At 41.4% G+C, this 20,752-nt stretch overlaps 1 protein-coding gene across 5 annotated transcripts in view; it reads right to left on the bottom strand.

Moving 5' to 3' along the window:
• The window catches only part of ARID1B (AT-rich interaction domain 1B), a 410,652-nt gene that overhangs the window by 23,359 nt on the left and 366,541 nt on the right, over positions 1 to 20,752 (bottom strand). For 2 of the 5 annotated variants that reach the window (XM_070043437.1, XM_070043438.1), the window contains 5 exons: positions 18,358 to 18,503; positions 11,486 to 11,595; positions 10,607 to 10,765; positions 4,891 to 5,100; positions 1,521 to 1,725 (listed from right to left, as the gene is read on the bottom strand). In XM_070043437.1, the coding sequence (XP_069899538.1) occupies positions 1,521 to 1,725; positions 4,891 to 5,100; positions 10,607 to 10,765; positions 11,486 to 11,595; positions 18,358 to 18,503 (830 nt within the window). The remainder of the gene's footprint in view (positions 1 to 1,520; positions 1,726 to 4,890; positions 5,101 to 10,606; positions 10,766 to 11,485; positions 11,596 to 18,357; positions 18,504 to 20,752) is intronic. The other 3 variants (XM_060283285.1, XM_070043439.1, XM_060283284.1) reach the window with 2 other exon arrangements.

Genomic DNA, 20,752 nt, shown 5'->3' with positions numbered 1-20,752 from the left:
CTAAAAAGTATTTATTTGAGATCTCTAAGTGGCCTTAGATATTGGCATCGCCATCCAGATATCAGCTAGAGGGAATAATTAAAGGAGAAACAACTCCTTTCTTTGGCTCACAGATACCACGTCCTATGTGTAAACAGTTTACCGATTACAGCGCTACTTTAAACACAGGTGTAGTAGGCACACCTACCTCTCTAATGCCAGAGCCAGATGTCTGAGATCAAGGCCCGGTTTTCCCACTCACTAGCAATAATGGGCCAGTCTGCTTAGATTATCTATCGAATTTTTGAATTTTATTTTATTTATTTTTTTATACAGCAAGTTCTTATGAGTTATCTATTTCATACAAATTAGTGTATATCAGTCTGTTTAGATTTTATGTGCCTCAGTTTTCTCAGGAATTTTAGAACAGTATCTTTATCACAGGGCTAACATGAAGATTAAATGATTAAAGCACTTAGAAGAGCGTCTGGCACACTGTCAGTGCTCAAGAAATACTGGCAATGAGCTATGATCATCTGACCGCAGAGCAAGCCTCTGCTGGGGGAAGTGGCAGGTACAATCAGCCCCATCTTGTATGCAGGACAGTGTGACTAAGCGTGGACCACCCCAGGGCTTGGACACGGCCAGAAACAGACAACAGAATGATCAAATTTAACTTGAGTGAGGTCACCACCCAGAACTAAGGATGATGCAAGTTTCTTCCCATCTCTAATATCGTATTTATCAGAATATAATGATCCAGTAATATCAAATTTGAAACACTAACAGGCAGAACAAAAGCTAGCGGGAGAGCTGAAAGAATGGCAGGGTCTCCAACAGCTGAGTGAAGAGATAGGAGAGAAGGCAGGTATCATCAATATGATTTTGCTTATGAGAATTTAAGTGAATCATCATTATTCCTAAGCGGTATTTTAAGATTCCTGACCCTGGGGTCAAAGTTAACTGGACTACTCTTTCTCAGAAATAGGGCTATATAGACCTTTATCTTGACAGTCTGCTGAATTCCCTACAAGCAGAAACTTGCTTGGCAGGGGATATTAAAAACTAAGTCCAAATTCCGTTTTGTTAACGTACAAATCGGAGTGTCTCTGACAGAGGCAGAGCTGGTAGAAGCTGGCCGTTAAATCCGCAGAGTGGCGTTTCCAGCATCAGCACAGGTTACTGGGGAGACTTATTTTGACGGTTAGATGGAATATTTTAAAACAATTGTATAAGGAATAAAGGTATAAAACTCAGAATTCCAAAGTCTACTTTGGCTAAAAAAGGTAAAGCAAAAGAACCGTGCCTTCAAAGTGCTGACCAGAAATGACAAGACCCCCAATTTTATTCTTTCTTCCCTTAAGCACTGCCAACGGGGTCTAACTAAATAGACGAGGCAGAAGAGGACACCCCTGGCTCTCTAAGATCCCAGTTTGCTCTGCTCTCTTTACTCTGAGCGGCCTTCTTAGAGCCTGGGAGGGACTCCATGGGGGCGGGGTCCCCGGCTCGCCCGCCGCTACAGCTGCAGCACCACCACTTACCAGGAGAGGGCGGCTGGAGCTTGGGCTGCTTCTTGGTGTCTCCCGTGCTGAAGACTTCCGGCGGGGGCTCCTCCCCTCGCTCAGTCTTGCACTCAAAGGCAAACAGGTACTGAATATACTGCTTTTTCAGGGAGCTCGCTGCACTGCTTGAAGTGCCGACATTTAGGTTGGTTGCCAGCTCGCGCCACTTCTTGTTTTTATTAACCTGGCAAAAAAAAAAAAAAAAAGGCAGGATCATTGGTTTGCAGCAAAGTGGCTTGTTTAAAGCCAGGAGACAAAAGAAAAGCACTTAATGTCCTGTTTTACTTTTTTTTTTCTTCACTTGCCTCTTTTAACTAATGCTCATTATTCCCACTCAGTAGTGCATAGACAGCATTTACAGTTATAAAACCATTAAGGAACCTGCTGATAGCTACATAGAAAGCACTGCTCGTGGAGATTCTTCTGCCTGGTGCATCTTCTAATGCCTCACGCTCTTCCAGAGCTGGTGCTGTCCGGGCCCAGCAATTTATCTCTGAGCAAATGTACGCTCTCACTCACACTCATCCCCATACCACTTCTTATCTTTAAAAAAAAAAAAAAAAGAAGGGTGTCTAAAAAACTAACATAAGAAGCAATAACAGAACTATTTGGCAAGGTAAGTGTTTGGGCCTTAATATGAAAAACAATATCTTCTTCCAACAGCCGCAAGCTTCCGGAAAGATGAGCCTATAATTTTGGTCCGTGCCCAGCCTCTCACGAGGCTTTCTTGTGGTGTTGGGTGAATAAGGCCCCAGCCAAATGACCCCAACTTAAAAGCCCGGCCGAAGCCATCAGCCCTGTCTGAGCTGTGGAGGCAGCAGGTCGCTGACATGGCAGCACCTGTGGGCTTGGGAAGGGGTGCACAGGACTACCCAGTGTTCCCAGTCACACTTCGGATGGAGGGAACACAACTGCAAAAAGAGAAGAGAAAAAAGAAAGGAAATCCTCAAATGTTATAAAAGGATTTGAGGAATTACTTTAACCTTTTGATTCCCACATGGGAACACAGTTACATGACACTGAAACACGAAGGACACGTGAAGGCCTGCAAGTACTTAGGGAAGATTTTGCCTTTAGACGTTTCCTGTGTTAAGTAGCATCGGTTAAGGGGACAGTGAGTTTTAATGAAATGTTCAATTTTTGGATTCAAACTTTCTCACAAAGCTCTTTCTGTCCATTTACTTAGTACTAAATGGTGCATGATAAACCATGGAATACTCCTGGGAATGCTTAACGCCATTTTTGTTACTTTACGCCAGGCTGCAACAAGCAGGCTTGCAATTGCTTCCCAAACAGTAAGCAGAGCGCTGCCTGATATACCCTGAATGAGCTGATCTGTCTGTGGCTGCAGCACCTATTCCAACCACATCTGATGGCCACCAGGTAGAGCGCAAGACAGGGTGTGAGCAACAGTGCTGCCAAGGAGCTCATCACCGCTGTGAATCACTGCTATGTTCAAGCAGCTTCATTAGCTAAGCCAGCAGAGTCCTGCTCACAGACCCAACATGGGAATGCACACTACTGACAGAGTGAGGTGTCTAGACGATCCCTACGCTGCTGCGATGGGTGACACCCAATTGTTTGGCGTCCTGGGGATTCTAAAAAAATCTGTCGGGGATCTAGGTGTAAAGAAAGAACGGTCAGGGGAGTCTATGCCCATAGGAGAAATGTCAGGGGTGTCTAGAGAGGAAAGGTCGGGGGGGGTCTATGCTCAGAGGGGAAAGGTCAGGGGTGTCCAGGTACAGAGGGGAAAGGTCAGAGGGTTTAAGTGCAAGAGAGAGGTGTGTATCCTGACCTCTCCCTTCACTGACCACCACTCACACCTGGTCTGCATCCTATGATTTACCATCTGATCAGGCAGTCTGGGGTCAAGCTCTGATTGCTTCAGTTGTAGGCCTCGGGTCTCGGGTGGGAGGAGGCACCTCAGGGAGGGCTGAGAACAAAGGCCTCTCCTGCATCCCCAAGAGCTGTGTGGCACCGAGACCAGGGCGGGCCCTCGGTGATACCTGTGGATTACACGACCTGCCTTTGGATAGCGAGGCCCCGCACCACCTGAGGCCCGAGCAGCTACTTTCATTGATCTGGGTGGGAGCCCAGGTATTGACAGGTTTTAAATTCTCCCAGGTGATGCTAATGAACAGCTAGGTCTGAGAACTACGGGCAGAAATAAGGGCTTGCGTTTTGCAATCAGACAGACCTGGCCTCACCACCTAGCCTGAGAATCCCTGGGCCACAACATTGTACAGTCGGTCTTCCGTGTCCCTGGGTGATGCATTTGTGAATTCAGCCAACTTCAAATTCAAAGAATCAAAAAAAAAAAAATTCCAGAAAGTTCCAAAAATCAAAACTTGCATTTGTACCAGCAAATATTTACGCAGCATTACATTTTATTGGATATTGTAAGTAATCTAGAGATGATTTAAAGTATACGGGAGGTTGTGTGTAGGTTATATAAATAAGGGACTCGAGCTCTGAGGATTTTGGTGTTCGTCGGGGTCCTGGAACCAATCCCCCATGGATCCCAAGGGACAACTGTACTTATCTTGTTACATCTCTTCTTCAGGGCTGATGACCTTGCATTTCACGGGTATTGAGAAAAAAAGTGACAAGAAAAAGCACAGTGCCCAGGACGCAGTGGGCACTCACCCCTTAGGACACTTTCCCCCATTCTACTTCGGGACATGGACATACAAACCAGACCCAATGCTAAAAACTGGGCTGAGACTAGGGAGGAAAGTGTGGCCTCTAGGGTACAAAATTGAAAGGGGAATTGCAGGGGAGGCATCTGCACAACCCCAAAACGAGTGCCTCCTGGAATTCTGCACTCCAGGTGCCACTTCTGCCCATGCCAGTCCCAGCCCTGTGAAAAAGGGACAGCACTGCTCTTCTTGTCGCCCAGGTATGGTGGACGTGGTCTTAGAAGGATGACTTAGTTTTCTTGCTCAATTGCTCTGGATAGAGGGAAACAGTGAATTTTTGATTTATATCTAATCTAGACAACTTAGTCATTTGCAAAACATTTTTATTTACTATGAAATTCTGACAGATTCAGTAGAATTCTGGAGCTGTCAGGGACCCGAAAGCAAAATCTAGCCCAAATGTCTCATCTTACAGATGAGGACTGAGACCCATATAAATGACCGAGATCACTCTGCGAGTGGGCAGCGGATCCGGGTCCCTGGCCCCAGCACCCTCCCCCTGCAGCACATGAACATGGATCCCAGTAAAGGTGACCTTCCCAGGGGCTTCGCTTTTTCTTTGTGAGAAAAACATTCGAGTCTGTATATTCAAAGAAAGCTGCTGTAAGAGCTTATCTATAGCATCTCCTCATTCATTCATTCATTCTCACCTGTGCCAAACCTCCAATCTCTTTAACGCAGACATAGAGTCGGAACAGGTCCAAGGGCTTCTTGCCCACCGCAGGCAGACTTGAGACCGGGGAGCCTCTCTCCTCCATGAAGGTGAGGTATCGGTCTACCCAAAGCTTTCTCTCTGGCTCATTCCCCAATTCATACACCTTTGTGATCTTTTCGCCAGTGGTGGTGGATGAGCTGGACTTCTAGAGCCCAGAAGGAGCATTTGGAGATGGGGCATGGGTGGGCAGAGGGAAAGGGAAGAAGGTGAGAAAAAAGTAATGAGCTACCAAATACAAGAAGAGAAGAAATTTTAAAACTACTGCTATCACACAACAATTAGGAATGAAGGCTACTAGTTCAGGCACAAAGTATACATTGTCTTAATTAAGAATTTACTTTGACTTTAAATAAAGGGCCCAAACTCCCCCTTTTATATACTTGAAAAACAAAAAGAAAGGAACAAAAACTTTCTTTTACTTTATCACTATAAGCGTTGAATCCCAGAAGGCAAGATTCCAATGACACCTTGCGTCATTTTTAAAAACAAAAGGGTGCTAGCTCATTGAATGATCACAGTGAATTTAAAATTTCACACGTAATGTTATAGAGCCCTAAAAAACTACATGGTCTCCTACATTTCCTTGTCAAAATGTGGATGGCCGATGTGTGTCTTCATTAAAACTAAATCATATGGAGGAAGAGCAAACACGTGGTACTTGCTGAAAAATATAAGGTAGGTCACATGTCACAGGACCCAGTGGTGTGTGGGCTCTTTGTAAACCGATGACCAGCTGAAGCTCTGGCGTTCACTCGTAACAACCTGCTTTCCCGACTTAAGGTTCCTTGAACTTCTCTGCCAAGGTTAAGGGGCTGTTTAGATAGTTTAATACATTTCTTAAGCAGCCACGTGTTAATCACAAAGACAGGTGCTATTTCATACTCCCAGCATATCTATGGACACACGTTTACTTTCATGTGCCCATTTGGTTTATACTGATGCTCTAATTCTTGGTCTTTTATTTTTCTAACTATGTATTTGATTCTAAAATGTCAAAAGTTGCTGTTTCATAAAGAGCCCAACTGTATATTTTTCCTTTCTTTTACGTCTCTGTATTTGTAACAATATTTGTGCACTTGTAATATCTGCAACTCCGGGATCATTGTGCAAAACCACTTGTAAAGTCTCGATAAAGATTTCCTTGGAATAATAATATACTTCATTTAGTCATGTTTATTTACTAGGTTGTCATTTGCAGTGAGTGTATAGCTCTTATTTTAGATGGAGTTTTTCTTAACTCTTTTTCACTATATTTAGCTCAAGATCATTTTAAGCCTACTGCTGAAATGGGGGCAGTGGTGGTGGTAGGGCCTGAGAAAGATGCTTGAGAATGAAACTAATCAAGCTGGTGAGTGGCAGAGGTCCCTCCAATTAACATGTAATTTTCCCAAGCTGTTCTGGCTAAAATTTTAAGCCTTCAGCTTTAGAATTATTGAAGCATAAAATCTTTACATAAAATATATAAAACTGGGTAATACAGTTGATGTAAATAAAGAGAGTGGTAGGATAAAAAAAATGTGATCTTTTAGAATTTGAAGCTGAAGCTAAAGAAAGTTACTTTAGATAAGAACTTAAGTATGTATACATGTTCCTATATATGTCTATAAACTCATGTACATACCAGATCATGGAACATACTCCATAACCAAATAAGCTTTTAAAATTTATTTACCATATTCTCACACCCAGGGAACATCTGACTCGGAAAAGAAACTGTTGTAACGCATTTTACACCGCGTTCTCATACTGGGAACGTTTCAGAAACTTCGTCATCATTAATGAGGTAGTTATGAACAGGAGGTTTCCAAATCATAGTTTTGAAACTTTGTCTTTATTGGGAGGTACACTGAAAACAATGGACCCAATCTTTTTTTAAAAAAATAAAAATTTGAAAGAAGAGCCAGAGGAAAAAACCGTTATCACCTAAAATCAATTAAAACCACCACCATGAACCTCCCCCTTGCATTTCATCTGTGAAGAACTCAGAGGAAAAGTCTGAGATTCCATTTAAAAATAAGAGATATAAAATCAGTCGTTTCAGTTTACAGTCACTCTAGGTGCTCCGCCAACATCCCGAGTAAAAAGATCCAGCTGCTGTTCCCGGCCAGGTCCTCTCTAAACCCAAACCGTGGAAGGGCTCCAGGAGAAAGTTACTCGTGGCCCAAGCAATGAGACTGTGAAGTGTTTGTTCCTATCTATGAAAGGAGGGGATTCTCGTAACCTGAAACCGGCCTAAAGTAATGATTTACTTAGTTTTTGACTATCCGTATTTTAACTTTCCTTACCTTTCTTTGTTAAGTGAACTTAAGTTTAATTAACTTCTACATATCTCAATTTGTTCTCATAAAATTAGAAAACCTTAATGAAGATAACAGTTGTTAATAGAATTGTTTTACTTTTCATAGTTTTTAGATCTTCAAAAATGCATTCTATGGTGCCATAACGTAAACAAATGCATCTGTGTGAAAAGAAAGTGGTCAAGCCTCAGTTTTATGTCAGGTCCTAGAAGAGGCCTCCCCTGGTGCCGGCTCCCTGGTCTGAATCATCATCGCAAAAGCTTTATTTGTCCTTGGTGGTACCTGGCCTCACGGTGCACAGAGGCCTATGTTTCGCGTGGGATTAGCTGTCTGCCCTCCACTCTCCTGACTAGACTTTAAGTTCCACGAGGCAGGAACTGGGTTGATCTTGAATCACCAACAGCGACAGCACACTGAAGGCACTCAGCACATTATTTGCTCTGAGTGAATCCTCACATGAACAAGAAAGGTCTGAAAAGTCTAGCACCATCCAAGTAAGGATTAACAGCTGGTTAAAATATTCTATAAACAGGTTTTCGGTGAGTGAAGTGCTAAGTGAATGTGGACACAATCGAATAAGACTGAAAGCTGAGAAGGGATTGGTGGGCAAGTAACATCTCCATTCCCAGCTTCCTGGGCTGCACACTGGCCCATTCCCAAAGTTGGTATTTGGGTGCCCAAACAGAGAAAAAGGACATTAAGAGAAACAAAAGCCCTAGGAAATAAAGACTATACACTTTATCCCTGATCAGGCTCAAAACATACTTTTTTTGTTCAGAGACATTAATTATGATGTGACCTTTGAATAAACGTCATTTACACTCTACCCATCGAACAATGGGCAAGAAAACTAGCCCCGAAGAAGCTGGTTAACTTTTTCAGGCCACTAGCACCACCTCATATTGCTCTGGTGTTGTAACAATTGTATCCCACGGCATGGAACAGTCGTGGAGGCAAGAAAAAGAAATGGAGACAGCTGAAAAGTTACAGCAAGACATTATTATGGTGCCACAAATGTTTTCCTTGCATATAACTTAATTAAGTCTATAAGTACACTTTTCCTCAAGTCTTTGAAGCAGATTTAAATTTCAGCAGTCTTTACCATATGCCTGGTAATATGTGTATATGCATGTGTATGTGCAAATGTTTATTTTTATTTTAGAATGTTTTGTAACAAAACAGCGCTGGTCCATGGCACACTGTCAAAGCATAGAACATCTCTGTTATTTCGTCCATTTCAGGCCTGCTATTAGATAGGCTTTATTAGAAACACTGTTAGGAGCAATTTTAAGTACAAATTAAAGTTGTATCTCAGAAAGAGAAGTTAAATACTCTTCAATATATATCTGCAGTGATTTGATAGCAGAGATAAGTTTAGGTCCTGCATAACAATCTCCTTTAGTTCCTTTCTTGAATGAACATCTCATTAGAGGGTGGTGCTGTTTTTTCAACACAGAGCAATCTCTAACACCTCCCACTACCTCAAACCACATCTTCTGCTGTTCCCTTGTTGTAAGACTGGAGCCAGAAGTTTGCTTGTAAATTCTTAAACAAAAAAATGGCTATGGTACAGGGAGAGATAATGTATGTAGAAATATTAATGAAATCAACAATTCAGTTTTCTTTTTTCTCATATTTAAGTAGAAAGGAGGGTTTTGATAATAGTTTCCTACAGGACTTATTGGATAGAGATAATGTGACTAGTAACTTAAAATAAATATCTCAATCATTCTTTATAATTCAGAAATCAGCAAGATGGAAATTTTAAACCTATAATATGGTCTATTAGTAGTCTTTAATAAGTTATTATTCTTAATTATTATCTTAAGGTTTTAAAGATATTTTCAACCTCTGAAATCTTCCCCTCTGAGCCAATAAACAAATGTTTTTGAAAAGTTATAGCTGGGGTTCTACCTGTTAACTTGAGAGTATCACTGATTCAAAAACACTTTTTCTGTGATTAAAACAAAACACCAGAGTAGATCATGGGACCGCCCCCCCCCCCGCCCCCCAATGTTGGCTGCCTTCTGAGACTCAAAGCAAATAACACAAAGATATCAGAATTAAGGAGCTGCACTCTCTCTTCCATTAGTTCTGCTTAATCCATATTAGAAGCATTTTTCATTTCATCTCGGTTGTTGAAAAAGCGAAACATATGTCTACAAAGGAGGTAACAGCGAATACTGCCCTTTCCTCCTCTGAAAAGGAAAATGCTGGTTATACTAGAGCTCCACATGAATTTTACAAACATTTACTGGAACTACCAAGTCTTCAAACCTTCAGCTCTATCTGCTTAAACCAGCGAATGGATAATTAATAGCAGCCTCCTTTTGGGGTTTTGACTAGATTGCCAGATTCTGCAGTCAGGGTCTTCTTCCCTCCAACTTGCTTTTCCTGAGCTGTGCTCTTCAATACATTGTCTTGCAAAAATTAGCGCATTAATTAAGCCTGCTTGGCAAGTAATTGCATGTTAAGATTTTTTTTTTTTTTTAAAGATCTTTTGATTCCTTATATGAATGTAAAATAAAGGTTACGACAGTGCCATTCTTCTTCTTTTTTAATGGCACAGAATTAATTTCTTTAGTAGGAAAATAAAGGCCTAGCTCTACAGACAGAAGAATATTAAGGCTAAAAAAATTCCCTTATATGCACATTTCCATTTTTGTTTTTTAAAATATCGTATGAAATCAACACTTAATATCAAGATTATGAGCAGGCTTGTGCAGGATATAATTTTTCTATCTCAATTGATTCTAATGTAGGCACACATTAATCTAGGAGTAGCATTCCAAATATTCACATGCACTAACATTTCTACAACTTTTCTGTTAATTTCTGACAGGCAGATTGAAACAAGGCCTGGCTGATGATATGCTAAACTGTGCCCAGAGCGTAATATTTATATTTTCAAGATAGGCAGTTTTGAAATAAGATGTTTCAGACACAATAGCCGATGAAAGATTTAGGCCAAAGGCCAAACTTATCATATACTCCATGGCTGCTATTAGTTCCCATGTAAATGGACAGTTAACTCATTTTAAAGATCTTCTATAAGCGCACAATGGATTAGACATTTAAACAAAGTCATTGCGTGAAGGAGTTTGGACCCAGTAACACAATCACATGCTTCGTATAGAGACGCTTCTTTACATCGGTGGTTTCATTACCAGCAATCAACTTATGTATGATGCATATAAACTTTACTCATTTTGTTACTACTACAAAGAAAACCCTTTCATGGATAAATTATGAAGAAAAGTCTTATAAAACAAATAAATAAGCAAGCATTAAAATAGAATTAATTATCAAAAAACCCCCAAAAAACAAAAAAAACAAAAAACCAGAGCCACTTACAGGGCTTGATGGAGTCTTTGGCCAGCCTGGGCTGCTAATGCTATCACTTTCATCTCCATGAAATGAGGAGATGCTAGCAGAGCTGGGGGACATTGGGGAAGGGACTGGCAGGTTGCCGGGGGTTGGGGGCTGAGAAATACCCTGAGAGCTGTAGCTATCCTGTGGTAGAGGAATAAAAAAAAAAAAAAAAAAAAAGACAAAGGTAGGGCAAACTTTATTTAAAATAACAAAAAGCACATCCAGTTTAACAGACTAATTTTTATATATAATAGATATATATATATATATAAAGACATGTACAAACAAACACACAAAACCACACACATATAAAAGTATTAAAACAACATTCTTAATTAGTATAACTTGGTAAGTTTGCTGGATGCTGGATAGGACCACTGAGCCACCATGCTTACTTCAAGCTTACATGGAATGTTGAGCATGGGTTACCCCTTATGAGAGAAAGAAAGGAAAAAAAAAAAAAAGCTGTTCACCTTATTTATCAAATAAGGTAGGAAAGCAAAATATTAAGTATGTTGTTGTTGCTAAGGCGGCCAAAACAGGAAGCTACAAACTGAAGGCAGAGAAAATGGCTTCAAGTACCAACCAGGCAAGATCCCTTCCTTCTCCCCACTCCCGAAGCATTTCTCTGGGTGGGTCCTGTCCCTCCACCCCTCTCCCCCAGCCACGAGTTAAATGCCGTAAGAACTAGTAACTTTCAGATCCACACCATGAGGGGGGCGGGGAAAGAAGACTGCAAACGTTTCGCACAAGATGGAGGCATGCGGAAGAGAAGAGACCAAATGAAAAAAAGTGAGGAGAGAGCCACACGGCAGCTGCAGCGAGCAGACCCCACACCGCGTGCAGAGGAGAGAGGAATACCTTCGACTTGCTCTCCGGCTGTGCAGTGCCTTCTTCTTTACCATCTGCTTTGAGAGGCAGGGGCAGTTTGGATTCACCAGGAGACATCATATCTGCAAGACCCATAGATGCTAATCGAAAACAGGAGAAAAGAGTTTGGGATTATACATGATGTGTCAGGCTGCGCTCCCGCTAACACAAGCTACTGAGTGATGGGGCACCCGAATTTCCCTCCAAGGAAGGAAAGAAAAAAGGAAAAAGAAACTGTAATTCAGAGAATACTCATTTCTGAAATCTAAGTAGAATGACGTTCTGGCAATCCTTTTTTATCTTAGGGGGAAAAAAAGCAATCATTTACTCAAGACCTAAGCCACTGAAAGTCAACTTTTATCAATATTATTTTTTCAAAATTATTACAGGTTTAATAGAGTAGGTGCAAGCAGAAATCTGCCCAATGTCTAAATTGCTCATGGGGGATTCAAATGCTGGATACGTCTATTTTCACGGGTTGACTAGAGGATTTACTGCTTTCTTAACTTCCTAAATTCACATAATCCATAGTTTGTAAAATCATTGACCACTTTAATATGGTTTCATTTGAGAATCGCATCTATTACATATGGCATAGGCTACAATAATGGAAGGCGGTTGTAACAGATGACTTCAAAAACAATAATCAAAAGTAATTTTTGAAGGAGAGGATTTCTAATTATTTTGCAACGGGGCTGGTTTCCTTTCATTCTGGTGCAGTGCACACATGGATCAGTCCTCAGCCTCAGCTCAAATGCCCAGGTTAGACACCCACACCAGCTCAAGCCAACCCTACGGTCCCAGGCAAAACTCATTTCCCAGCTCCTGGCTCAGAAATTCAATCAAGTTCATTTAGGCTTTAGAATGAAAGGTTCACCAAAGAACAACGGATTTACACGCATTTATTGCAAACACTACTAGATATTTTCAGGTCAAAAATACGGATGTAGATTTCCTTTTAAAGGAAGAACAAGGCTACAGTAGGGAATCAGTGCAGATATCCGGGGAATAACAGCTGAATTCCTCCAGAACCCCACTGTGCAAACCATCTGCACAGCACTGGGCTGTGAGTGTCACACCACACAGCTGTGTGAGGAGGCAGAGTGAGGAGAGGTGGAAGGAGAAAAGGGAGAGGGGAGAGAATCACGAGCCTTGGAAATGAGTGAAAAACCGAAAACATTCCCATTTCAAAATAAAATAAACCTTGAGGTTTTATGAACAGGACCCATTTTACATTCTGCAAATCAACGTGCTGGCCTAACCATGGCAGTGCACATGCAGCATAATGTGGAAAAAAAAAAAAAAAAAGCTTTAAAAAAAGGCTCCACAGATTGCCCACTACAAAATGATTATTGCACATATTCATGTATTACTATGTTTTAGAAAATAATTAGTTTTAATTACAGCAGTGAGAGAGTGAGCAGGGCTCTGGCGAATTAGCTGGCAAGCTTTGTGGTGCTAATTTGCTAATATCGTTAGCATCACTGCAGGTTGAGACCAGAGGTCCTGCCAAAAAAGCCTACCCAGGCACGTGCCTGTGAGTTTACATCAGCACACTCAATGATGCGCTCTGAAATGCCTGTATTTTCCATGGGCACATTGGCTTGTTTTTCAAAGCCCATTTGCAGCTCAGTCAGCCCTTGAAGTCATCACCACACACACAAATCATAATTGGGATGTTTTTCTTTTTCTTTTTTTTTTCCAAATTACTTTCAATACTTAGACTTTAAGAACTGGAACAAAAAGCTTTTTCAAGTGATGCAGCTGCAGAGAAAAATCTATTGGGATCAGCTAAAAATGCTGTTATTTTTGTGAACGTGTGAAACCTCAAAAAAGCAGCTGAGAGATATTACACCAAGAAGACAGCCTCGTGCAAAGTAGCGGATTGCTTTCGTGCAGTTTTACCCCTTGCGTCTAGCGAGATAGGAACCAGTAAATCTATACATTAAGAAACCCCCTTTGTAGAAGAAGAGATGGGGAAAGAAAGCAGGATGAGTATGGAAAGAGGGGCTTCTTTATGAAAGCCCACATGTCCTTGCTAGGTATTCCCAGAGTGGGTTCAAAGGGACGACAGCCACACAATTTCAGAGAAACTGGCAAAGCCATGGACACACGGCTTAAATACTGCTCCTCCTAAGGTTGTAACAGACAGTTTGGTAGCATTTATAATAGATTATGCCTGAATATTATTTTTGAAAAATAGTAATTTCTTTCTAATTCCTTCTTCATGCATGAAATGTGTTAATGTACATAAAAGGCGGGTTTTTTAGCATAAAGAACTAGGCCAATATTGTATTATGATAATTAATGACAATTTACAGTGATTTAAAAATCACACTTAGATGAATATAAGCATGTATATTGGTTTGAAATTCCCCAAACTTCTTCATTTCCTATTATATATTTAAAAATGGGCATTCGCGGGATGCAAACATATTTCGAAAATTACATTGCTGGGACTTCCCTGGTGGCGCAGTGGTTAAGAATCCGCCTGCCAAAGCAGGGGACACGGGTTCGAGCCCTGGTCCGGGAAGATCCCACATGCTGTGGAGCAACTAAGCCCGTGCACCACAGCTACTGAGCCTGCGCTCTAGAGCCCGTGCACCACAGCTACTGAGCCTGCACTCTAGGGCCCGTGCACTACAACTATGAGCCTGTGCACCACAACTACTGAAGCCCGCGCGCCTAGAGCCCGTGCTCGTGCTCCGCAACGAGAAGCCCGCGCACCGCGATGAAGAGTAGCCCCTGCTTGCTGCAACTAGAGAAAGCCCGCGCGCAGCAATGAAGACCCAACACAGCCAAAAATAAACAAACAAATAAAATTTAAAAAGTACAATGCTATATTATTTTGAGAGATAAATAAGTATAGAATATAGGGTAATAGCTTTACTTACGATGTAAGTTTTATTTTACTAAATGGATCATAAGGTCTTTCCTTACTGTGGCTTTTACTATTCCTTTTGTTAAAATGCTTATTTTTGACTTCTTACCAGAATTCTCAATGAATACTGCAAAGAGCCATATGCTTTCCAGGGCACTGTTACTCCAGGGGCACTATTTTTTTCTTCTTTCCCGGAAGAGAAAGACCACCAATATTATAAGGATTTGTTAAATTTGTTAAATCAAGTCACTGTTCTTCCTCCTCTTGACATCAGTAATCCAGCATGTAAAGTTCAGACATAAAAAGGGGCCGTAAAGAACTTTCTGGCTGCAGAAAGTGCTGTGCGAGTACTGCAAATACATTTCAACTAGTAGCCTCTGGCTCTACCATTGGAATTTAAGAGCTAGAATGACTTCTTGGAGTAAGTGCGGGTCAAGGTCCTAAGGCAGTTATTCCACCTGGATTTAATATATTCAAAAAGAACATAAAGAACATATGGTGCAAGTAAAACGGGCCTTAAACATCCATTCCTACTCTCCCAGCTTCCTTTACTTAGTCTCCCTGCAAGGCTGCAAAATCATTCCCAGAAGATGGTAAAACAGGACCGGAAACACACAAACAGATCTTTTCTGTTCATGGTAACTAACATACCATACTCCGTAAAATATCTTATTCCTTGTTTTTGAAAACACAAAGGGTCTATCTACGTGTATACATTTGTAGATAGTCACGACTATTTTTATATGTGGCAAATATATAAAGAATACTCTTAACACATACAAAGGGTACGAGAAAAGCTCAGGAGAAACACTCGTCTCTGGCTGGATCAGCAAGGCCTTGAAATTTCCCTGTGCTGACCTACCTCCAAGGGGACAGTGCGTGGCCACAGTGCCATGCGGCTGCTCATTTACTATTTGTAAGTTATTCAGATGGAAATGCCCTATACTTTATACAGTGACTCCTGGTGAGGCAAACTTAGAATCACAGACAGTAGATGTGTTTTCTAGCATTTAGATTTCTTCTTGAAGGCGACAGTTTACATGCAGATAATTATACGACTAATGGATATTATAAAATGAAACATAACTAAGTACAATGTAACAACACAAGTATTATATAAGGGCATCTTTAACAAGGTTATACATAATTTATAGTTTTCCCCATAGTGATACATAATTCTCATCTTTTAGTCTAACTACATATTTTTAAAAAGCTTCTTCAGAGGGAAACAATCCCCACTGCTCACCATCCCACTTCTCCCCACATCTGAAGTGAAGAAAGAGGCGCCACCTGCACAGTCACACTGACTCCATTTAAATAATTACTTGCTCACTGAGGCTTGTAACAATTTGTCACTACACAGGAGGACTGTTTTTGGCCCTGCACACTGCCTACAGCACAACCGTCTGAACTCAGCGAAGGGGATGCTGGAATGCCGGCTGCACAAAGCTGCTAACTGAGGTTCATAAAACCCCACTGGCCATCATTTGTATTATCTGCACTTTCTCCAAAAGTGTCCTTTGTTGGAGAAAACGCTTTGCTGTTGTCACTGGGAATTTATCTCCATGAGCCCAAACCAAGTAATCTGAGGTGGTGATGATCCAAGCCATTTCTGGCCCATCTCTAGAAAAGTCAAGCGTATGCCTTCAGACCAAAACTCCTATCAGGAGCCACACTGTAACAGTCTGGGTTCCTTTGTCATTCCTGTTTCCCTCAGAGATTGTAACACAGTTATAGCAGATTCACATGTATCTATCAATAGAGACACAGTAAATGCTAAGTCATCAATATTCCTTGGAGATGCTGGATGATTACTTTCTATCAGGTAGCGTTTGACTTAATAAAGCTGGAATCAAATCACATAAATGGGTAGAGGAAAATTTGGTAAATTATTAAAAATTCAATACTTCAAAACGCACAATGCAATAAAAAAATATATATACTACTAGTAGCCCATACAAAAGACTGTGAGGATAGACGGCCCTTCACTGAACATTTCCTCTGTATGAAATAACAAATAGCTGAATTATCTGAATAATAATAATAAAAAGAAACCCTCTCTGTGAATGTCCATTAAACTGGTTATTCCTCAGGAATACATAAATCTTCTTAGGCAGGGTATCTATTTGTTGTTGGTTATTTTTTGTGGTTCTGGGGTCCAAAGGAAAAAAGGGAAAAATGAGTAGTGCTAATAGTGGGTGAAAATTTATTGTGTAGTTTCAATGCTCTGAAGTAATTTTATTTCAGCAAGTCAGACAAAACACATCATGTCATAACCCCAATACACCATTACCTCGGACAGTGCTGGGAAGGGAAGGGGAAGCTTCTAGCTAATAGTTCAAGCTTTTTATCTTTCATTTCAAATGTAAAAACATCCACCTCGGGGCTTCCCTGGTGGCGCAATGGTTGGGAGTCCATCTGCCAATGCAGGGGACGCCGGTCCGAGCCCTGGTCTGGGAGGATCCCACGTGCTGCAGAGCAACTAAGCCCGTGCGCCCCAGCTGCTGAGCCTGTATTCTAGAGCCCGCGAGCTACAACTGCTGAGCCCGTGAGCTACAACTGCTGGGCCTGTGTGCCACAACTGCTGAGGCCCGCGTGCCTGGAGCCCATGCTCCGCAACAGGGTTGGGATGGGGGGGACGCTGCAGTGAGAAGCCCGCGCACCGCAGCTGGGAGTGGCCCCTGCTCGTCGCAGCTGGAGAAGCCCGCCCGCAGCAACAAAGACCCAATGCAGCCAAAAATAAAATAAATAAATTTAAAACAACAAAAACGAAAACATCCACCTGCTGGGATGAACGCCTGTTTAACATCAGGAAGGGCTGTTGGATTTATTTATTTAAAAAGCTTCATTTTCACCAGTAGTATCTATTTTTTCCTCTTCCATAAACTTTTAAAGAGAAGTAATCAGGGAGTGGCACTATTAAATTAGACCCTAGAAACCAACAACCCTAGAAGCTCAGATGGGATGCAAGCCCAGCCTCTAGCTGACTGTCGTTCCTGACAAAGAAACAACAGCTCCTGGGGCGTCTTTCAAAGATGGAGAGGTCAGAAAGGCGGCGAAAGGCAGAGGAAATGAAAAAACGTAATAAGAGGGAGCCCAGCCTCTGACTCCACAGTGTTTTTCTAACACATCATAAAGCACTGCTGGACGCACAGCTGGCTATGCAAAGCTCTGTAGTGACTAAAGGAGGGAATCCTACCCCAAACGTCGGTGCCAGAAAAAGTTAACAGGTCAGGTGAGATACGGAGCAGCGCTCAGCATCACTAGATAGCGGGCTTGTAAAGGGTGGTTCGGGACCTAAGAACGTGGAGCATTTGCCCAGTCTTAGACATTTTTGTTATTTCCACAAACTGACAGCATACTCTTACTCCACTAATCAGATGGCATTTGGTAAAAATGCAATTGTTGAGATCATAAAGTGTGCTGAAAAAGTTAAACATCATGAAAAATTTAAAACAATTCATTTAAAAATGTATAATTTCTCAAGAGCGACAGTAAACAACTACTTTCATGTCTAAATTTAAAGGTGAGTTCTCCTAAATGAAAAAAAAAAACTATTTCAAACACCCCCTTGTCCTGCCCTTCAATCATTTCCTCTGAAATACGAATTTTAAATGTTTATCTCTACCACTATCAAATGGAGATAGACTTTGTCACGGAATCTTCCAATACTCCTAATAATGCCCAAAGACAAAAAGAGCTTAGTGTATATACTTTGCAAGCAATCTCCAATGACACTTGAAATATGTCCACGTATTACACAAACACAGAATGAATAAAAACAATTTACATAAAATGTAATGTAATCCTCAAGTCTTAACAGATGGAGCAAGTATCCAAGCAGCAGAGAAGTAGCATTTTCCCCTTTTCACCAAATGATCCGACTGCTCGAGTTGCTTTTACACGCTCAGTGGTACCAGCCTAAGAGGAGAAGAGGGAAGGGGGAGGACAGCCCTCAGAAGCACAGAGCCGCCAAGGTTACCTGTTGAGCTGTTCACCATATTGGGCGTCATGCTGTAGGGGGGCGCCTGGGTGTTCATCAGCCCAGAGCTGTTGCTCATGGGCTGGCTGTAGGGAGAGCTGGAAGCCATGAGTCCGCTCTGATTCACGCCGGGAAAGCCGCCTTGCCTATATGAAGAGAAAGCACACGCATACGTATCCTGACCACGCACAGTAGCAGCAGTTTACCCCGGCAGTCATTTCTCATAACGGCAGTCATTTATGCAAGGGGTTGCTCCCTTAAAGTAATTTATTTCCTGGACCAAGAGGCTGAACTCTACTGCTAAGTAATTATTTAATATACTATGTAAAAATTCCAAACAGTGTAAGTTCCACAGATAATCATGTCTGGTGTTCCAGGTTATAATTTATATAGAGGACTATAAGCAGGAAAGGGGGAACTTGAAATAAGAACAGGAATTACAAAAGCAAGCAAAATTAATTTCTAACATTTAAAAAGATCTGACTCTTTGTTAACACTACTTAATATCCTCGCATCGAAAACCAAAAGTCGAGAAACAAAAAACGAATGGGCAGTGTGAAAATGTTGTTTAAAAACTTTTTTCTTTGACCTAACTTTTCTCATATAATGAATCCTGGAGAAAGCATTTCCAAAGCTCCCTTCAACATTCTGCGATTAGGTACTGTTAAAAACACATCAATTTCCCTATATTAAAATTACACAGTAAACATCAGACTTCCACTTCTTTTGCACGACGTCTCCTGAGACAGAAGGGAAGGGGAGCTTTTAGACTGGCTGTACGTGTCCCAGTAGGCTCCCAGGCAGCCCTCCCCCACTGCTGTGCAGACTCATTTTTCTGGTGACTTAGTTTTGTTAGTTTTGTGCCTACGCTCTGCTCTGGGAAAGACAAACTTCTCTTCACTCTTGCAAAGAGGAAAAGGGTATTCTTTGATCTGAAGGAGACAACTGTCACATAATGTCATGTCTCTAACGGCTGGAATGAGACAGGGAAAGGTGGGGAGAAGAGGTTTAACTGTCCCAGGAAGATTACAATGCAAAAAGAAAGATGATGGCAATGTGGCAAAATCCTGAAAAGACTCCACTGTTGTCGTCAAGCTTTTCTTATGTAAATAGTATACATTTAAAAACTTATCAAACTTTTGGCGACTAACGACTAACGTTTACTCTTAGGAGTAGAGCTGCTAGGAGAGGTAAAAATCCCGACACGTTGCTGATCTGCTCCAAACTAACTGCACTTACAACCCCTCCGCCTCCATTAAACTGTCATTTGGTGGCTCTTAATGCATAATAGTAAAAAAAAAATTTTAAGAGATTCTTTAAGAAATTAACGTAAGTCATTAAAAAAATACTATTCTTTTTGTGTAGCTATTTTCAGTGGATTTAACTTTCTGCTTGGTAGAAGAAGTTCCAACATGGTCTATCTGAAAATTCAAAGTACCGAAGATTTGAGTGGTCTTTTTTTTCTTTTAAATATTTTATCAACCATTCAGAGAAGTTCTGTACAAACGAACACTTATGATGGTTTGGAAAGAATGTTCCAGAAGTCTGAGAGGCTACTGTTGTGAGTGAAGCTCTGGCAGGGGGGGAGTCTTACTTCTGCCCTGAACCGCAGCTCACCTACCCCCGCTTCGAATAACTAACGCTGGTGGGACTAGACGGCAGTTCATTAGGGTGAGCCCAGGATCACCCAATGCCTTCCGATTAACCCCTAGGTATCAAATACTTATAATACGCTGCCCAGCAGCTATGAACATACCCCTATACGGTTAGGGTCTTAAACATCAGCAATGTAGACTGTTGGCATTGACTTCACCATCTTAGGTTCACTTCTGAGGAGTTTCATTCAAAAAGACGATTTAGCATTCGTGTCACTGTTTCAAAGGAGAACAAGTAGCACCTGTTGGGACTGTCCTCTTAATTTCTTTAGCTGATGAATCACATGAAGAGCATCCTTAACTTAGGAACAGGCTGTGTTTTGTGGAGACTACTTCCAAGTCAGTGACTGCTCTGACCTGTCCTTCAAGATCCAGTTTTAGGGGCAGCCTCCTCCATGAAGGCCGCCCTTATTCTCCGACCTGGAAGCTCTGCCTTCTCCAGACTCTGTGCCTATATAGCTTTTTATAGCTTTATAGCTTCTGCATTTTCCTTTGTATATTACAATAATTTATGTTCATGTTTTGGCTCTTATAGGTGTATATGCCTCCTGAGAAGTACAAATGAGCACATCACAGCTACTAAAAAGTCTTTGTTAAATGAATGAATTGATAGAGAACATTATCATTGTGAATAGGCATTTTGAAAGATGGCCCCCTTTTCAAACTTCCACCAAATTCAGTTTCACACGTGGTGAAACTAACGTGTGTATGAAACTAACAGTTCCTTAAGCACACTTGTT

Source organism: Globicephala melas, chromosome 14, assembly GCF_963455315.2.
Source record: "Globicephala melas chromosome 14, mGloMel1.2, whole genome shotgun sequence".
Lineage (NCBI taxonomy): Eukaryota > Metazoa > Chordata > Mammalia > Artiodactyla > Delphinidae > Globicephala > Globicephala melas.
Note: the sequence above shows the minus strand (reverse complement) of the source record. Positions and strands in the feature narration are given on the sequence as shown.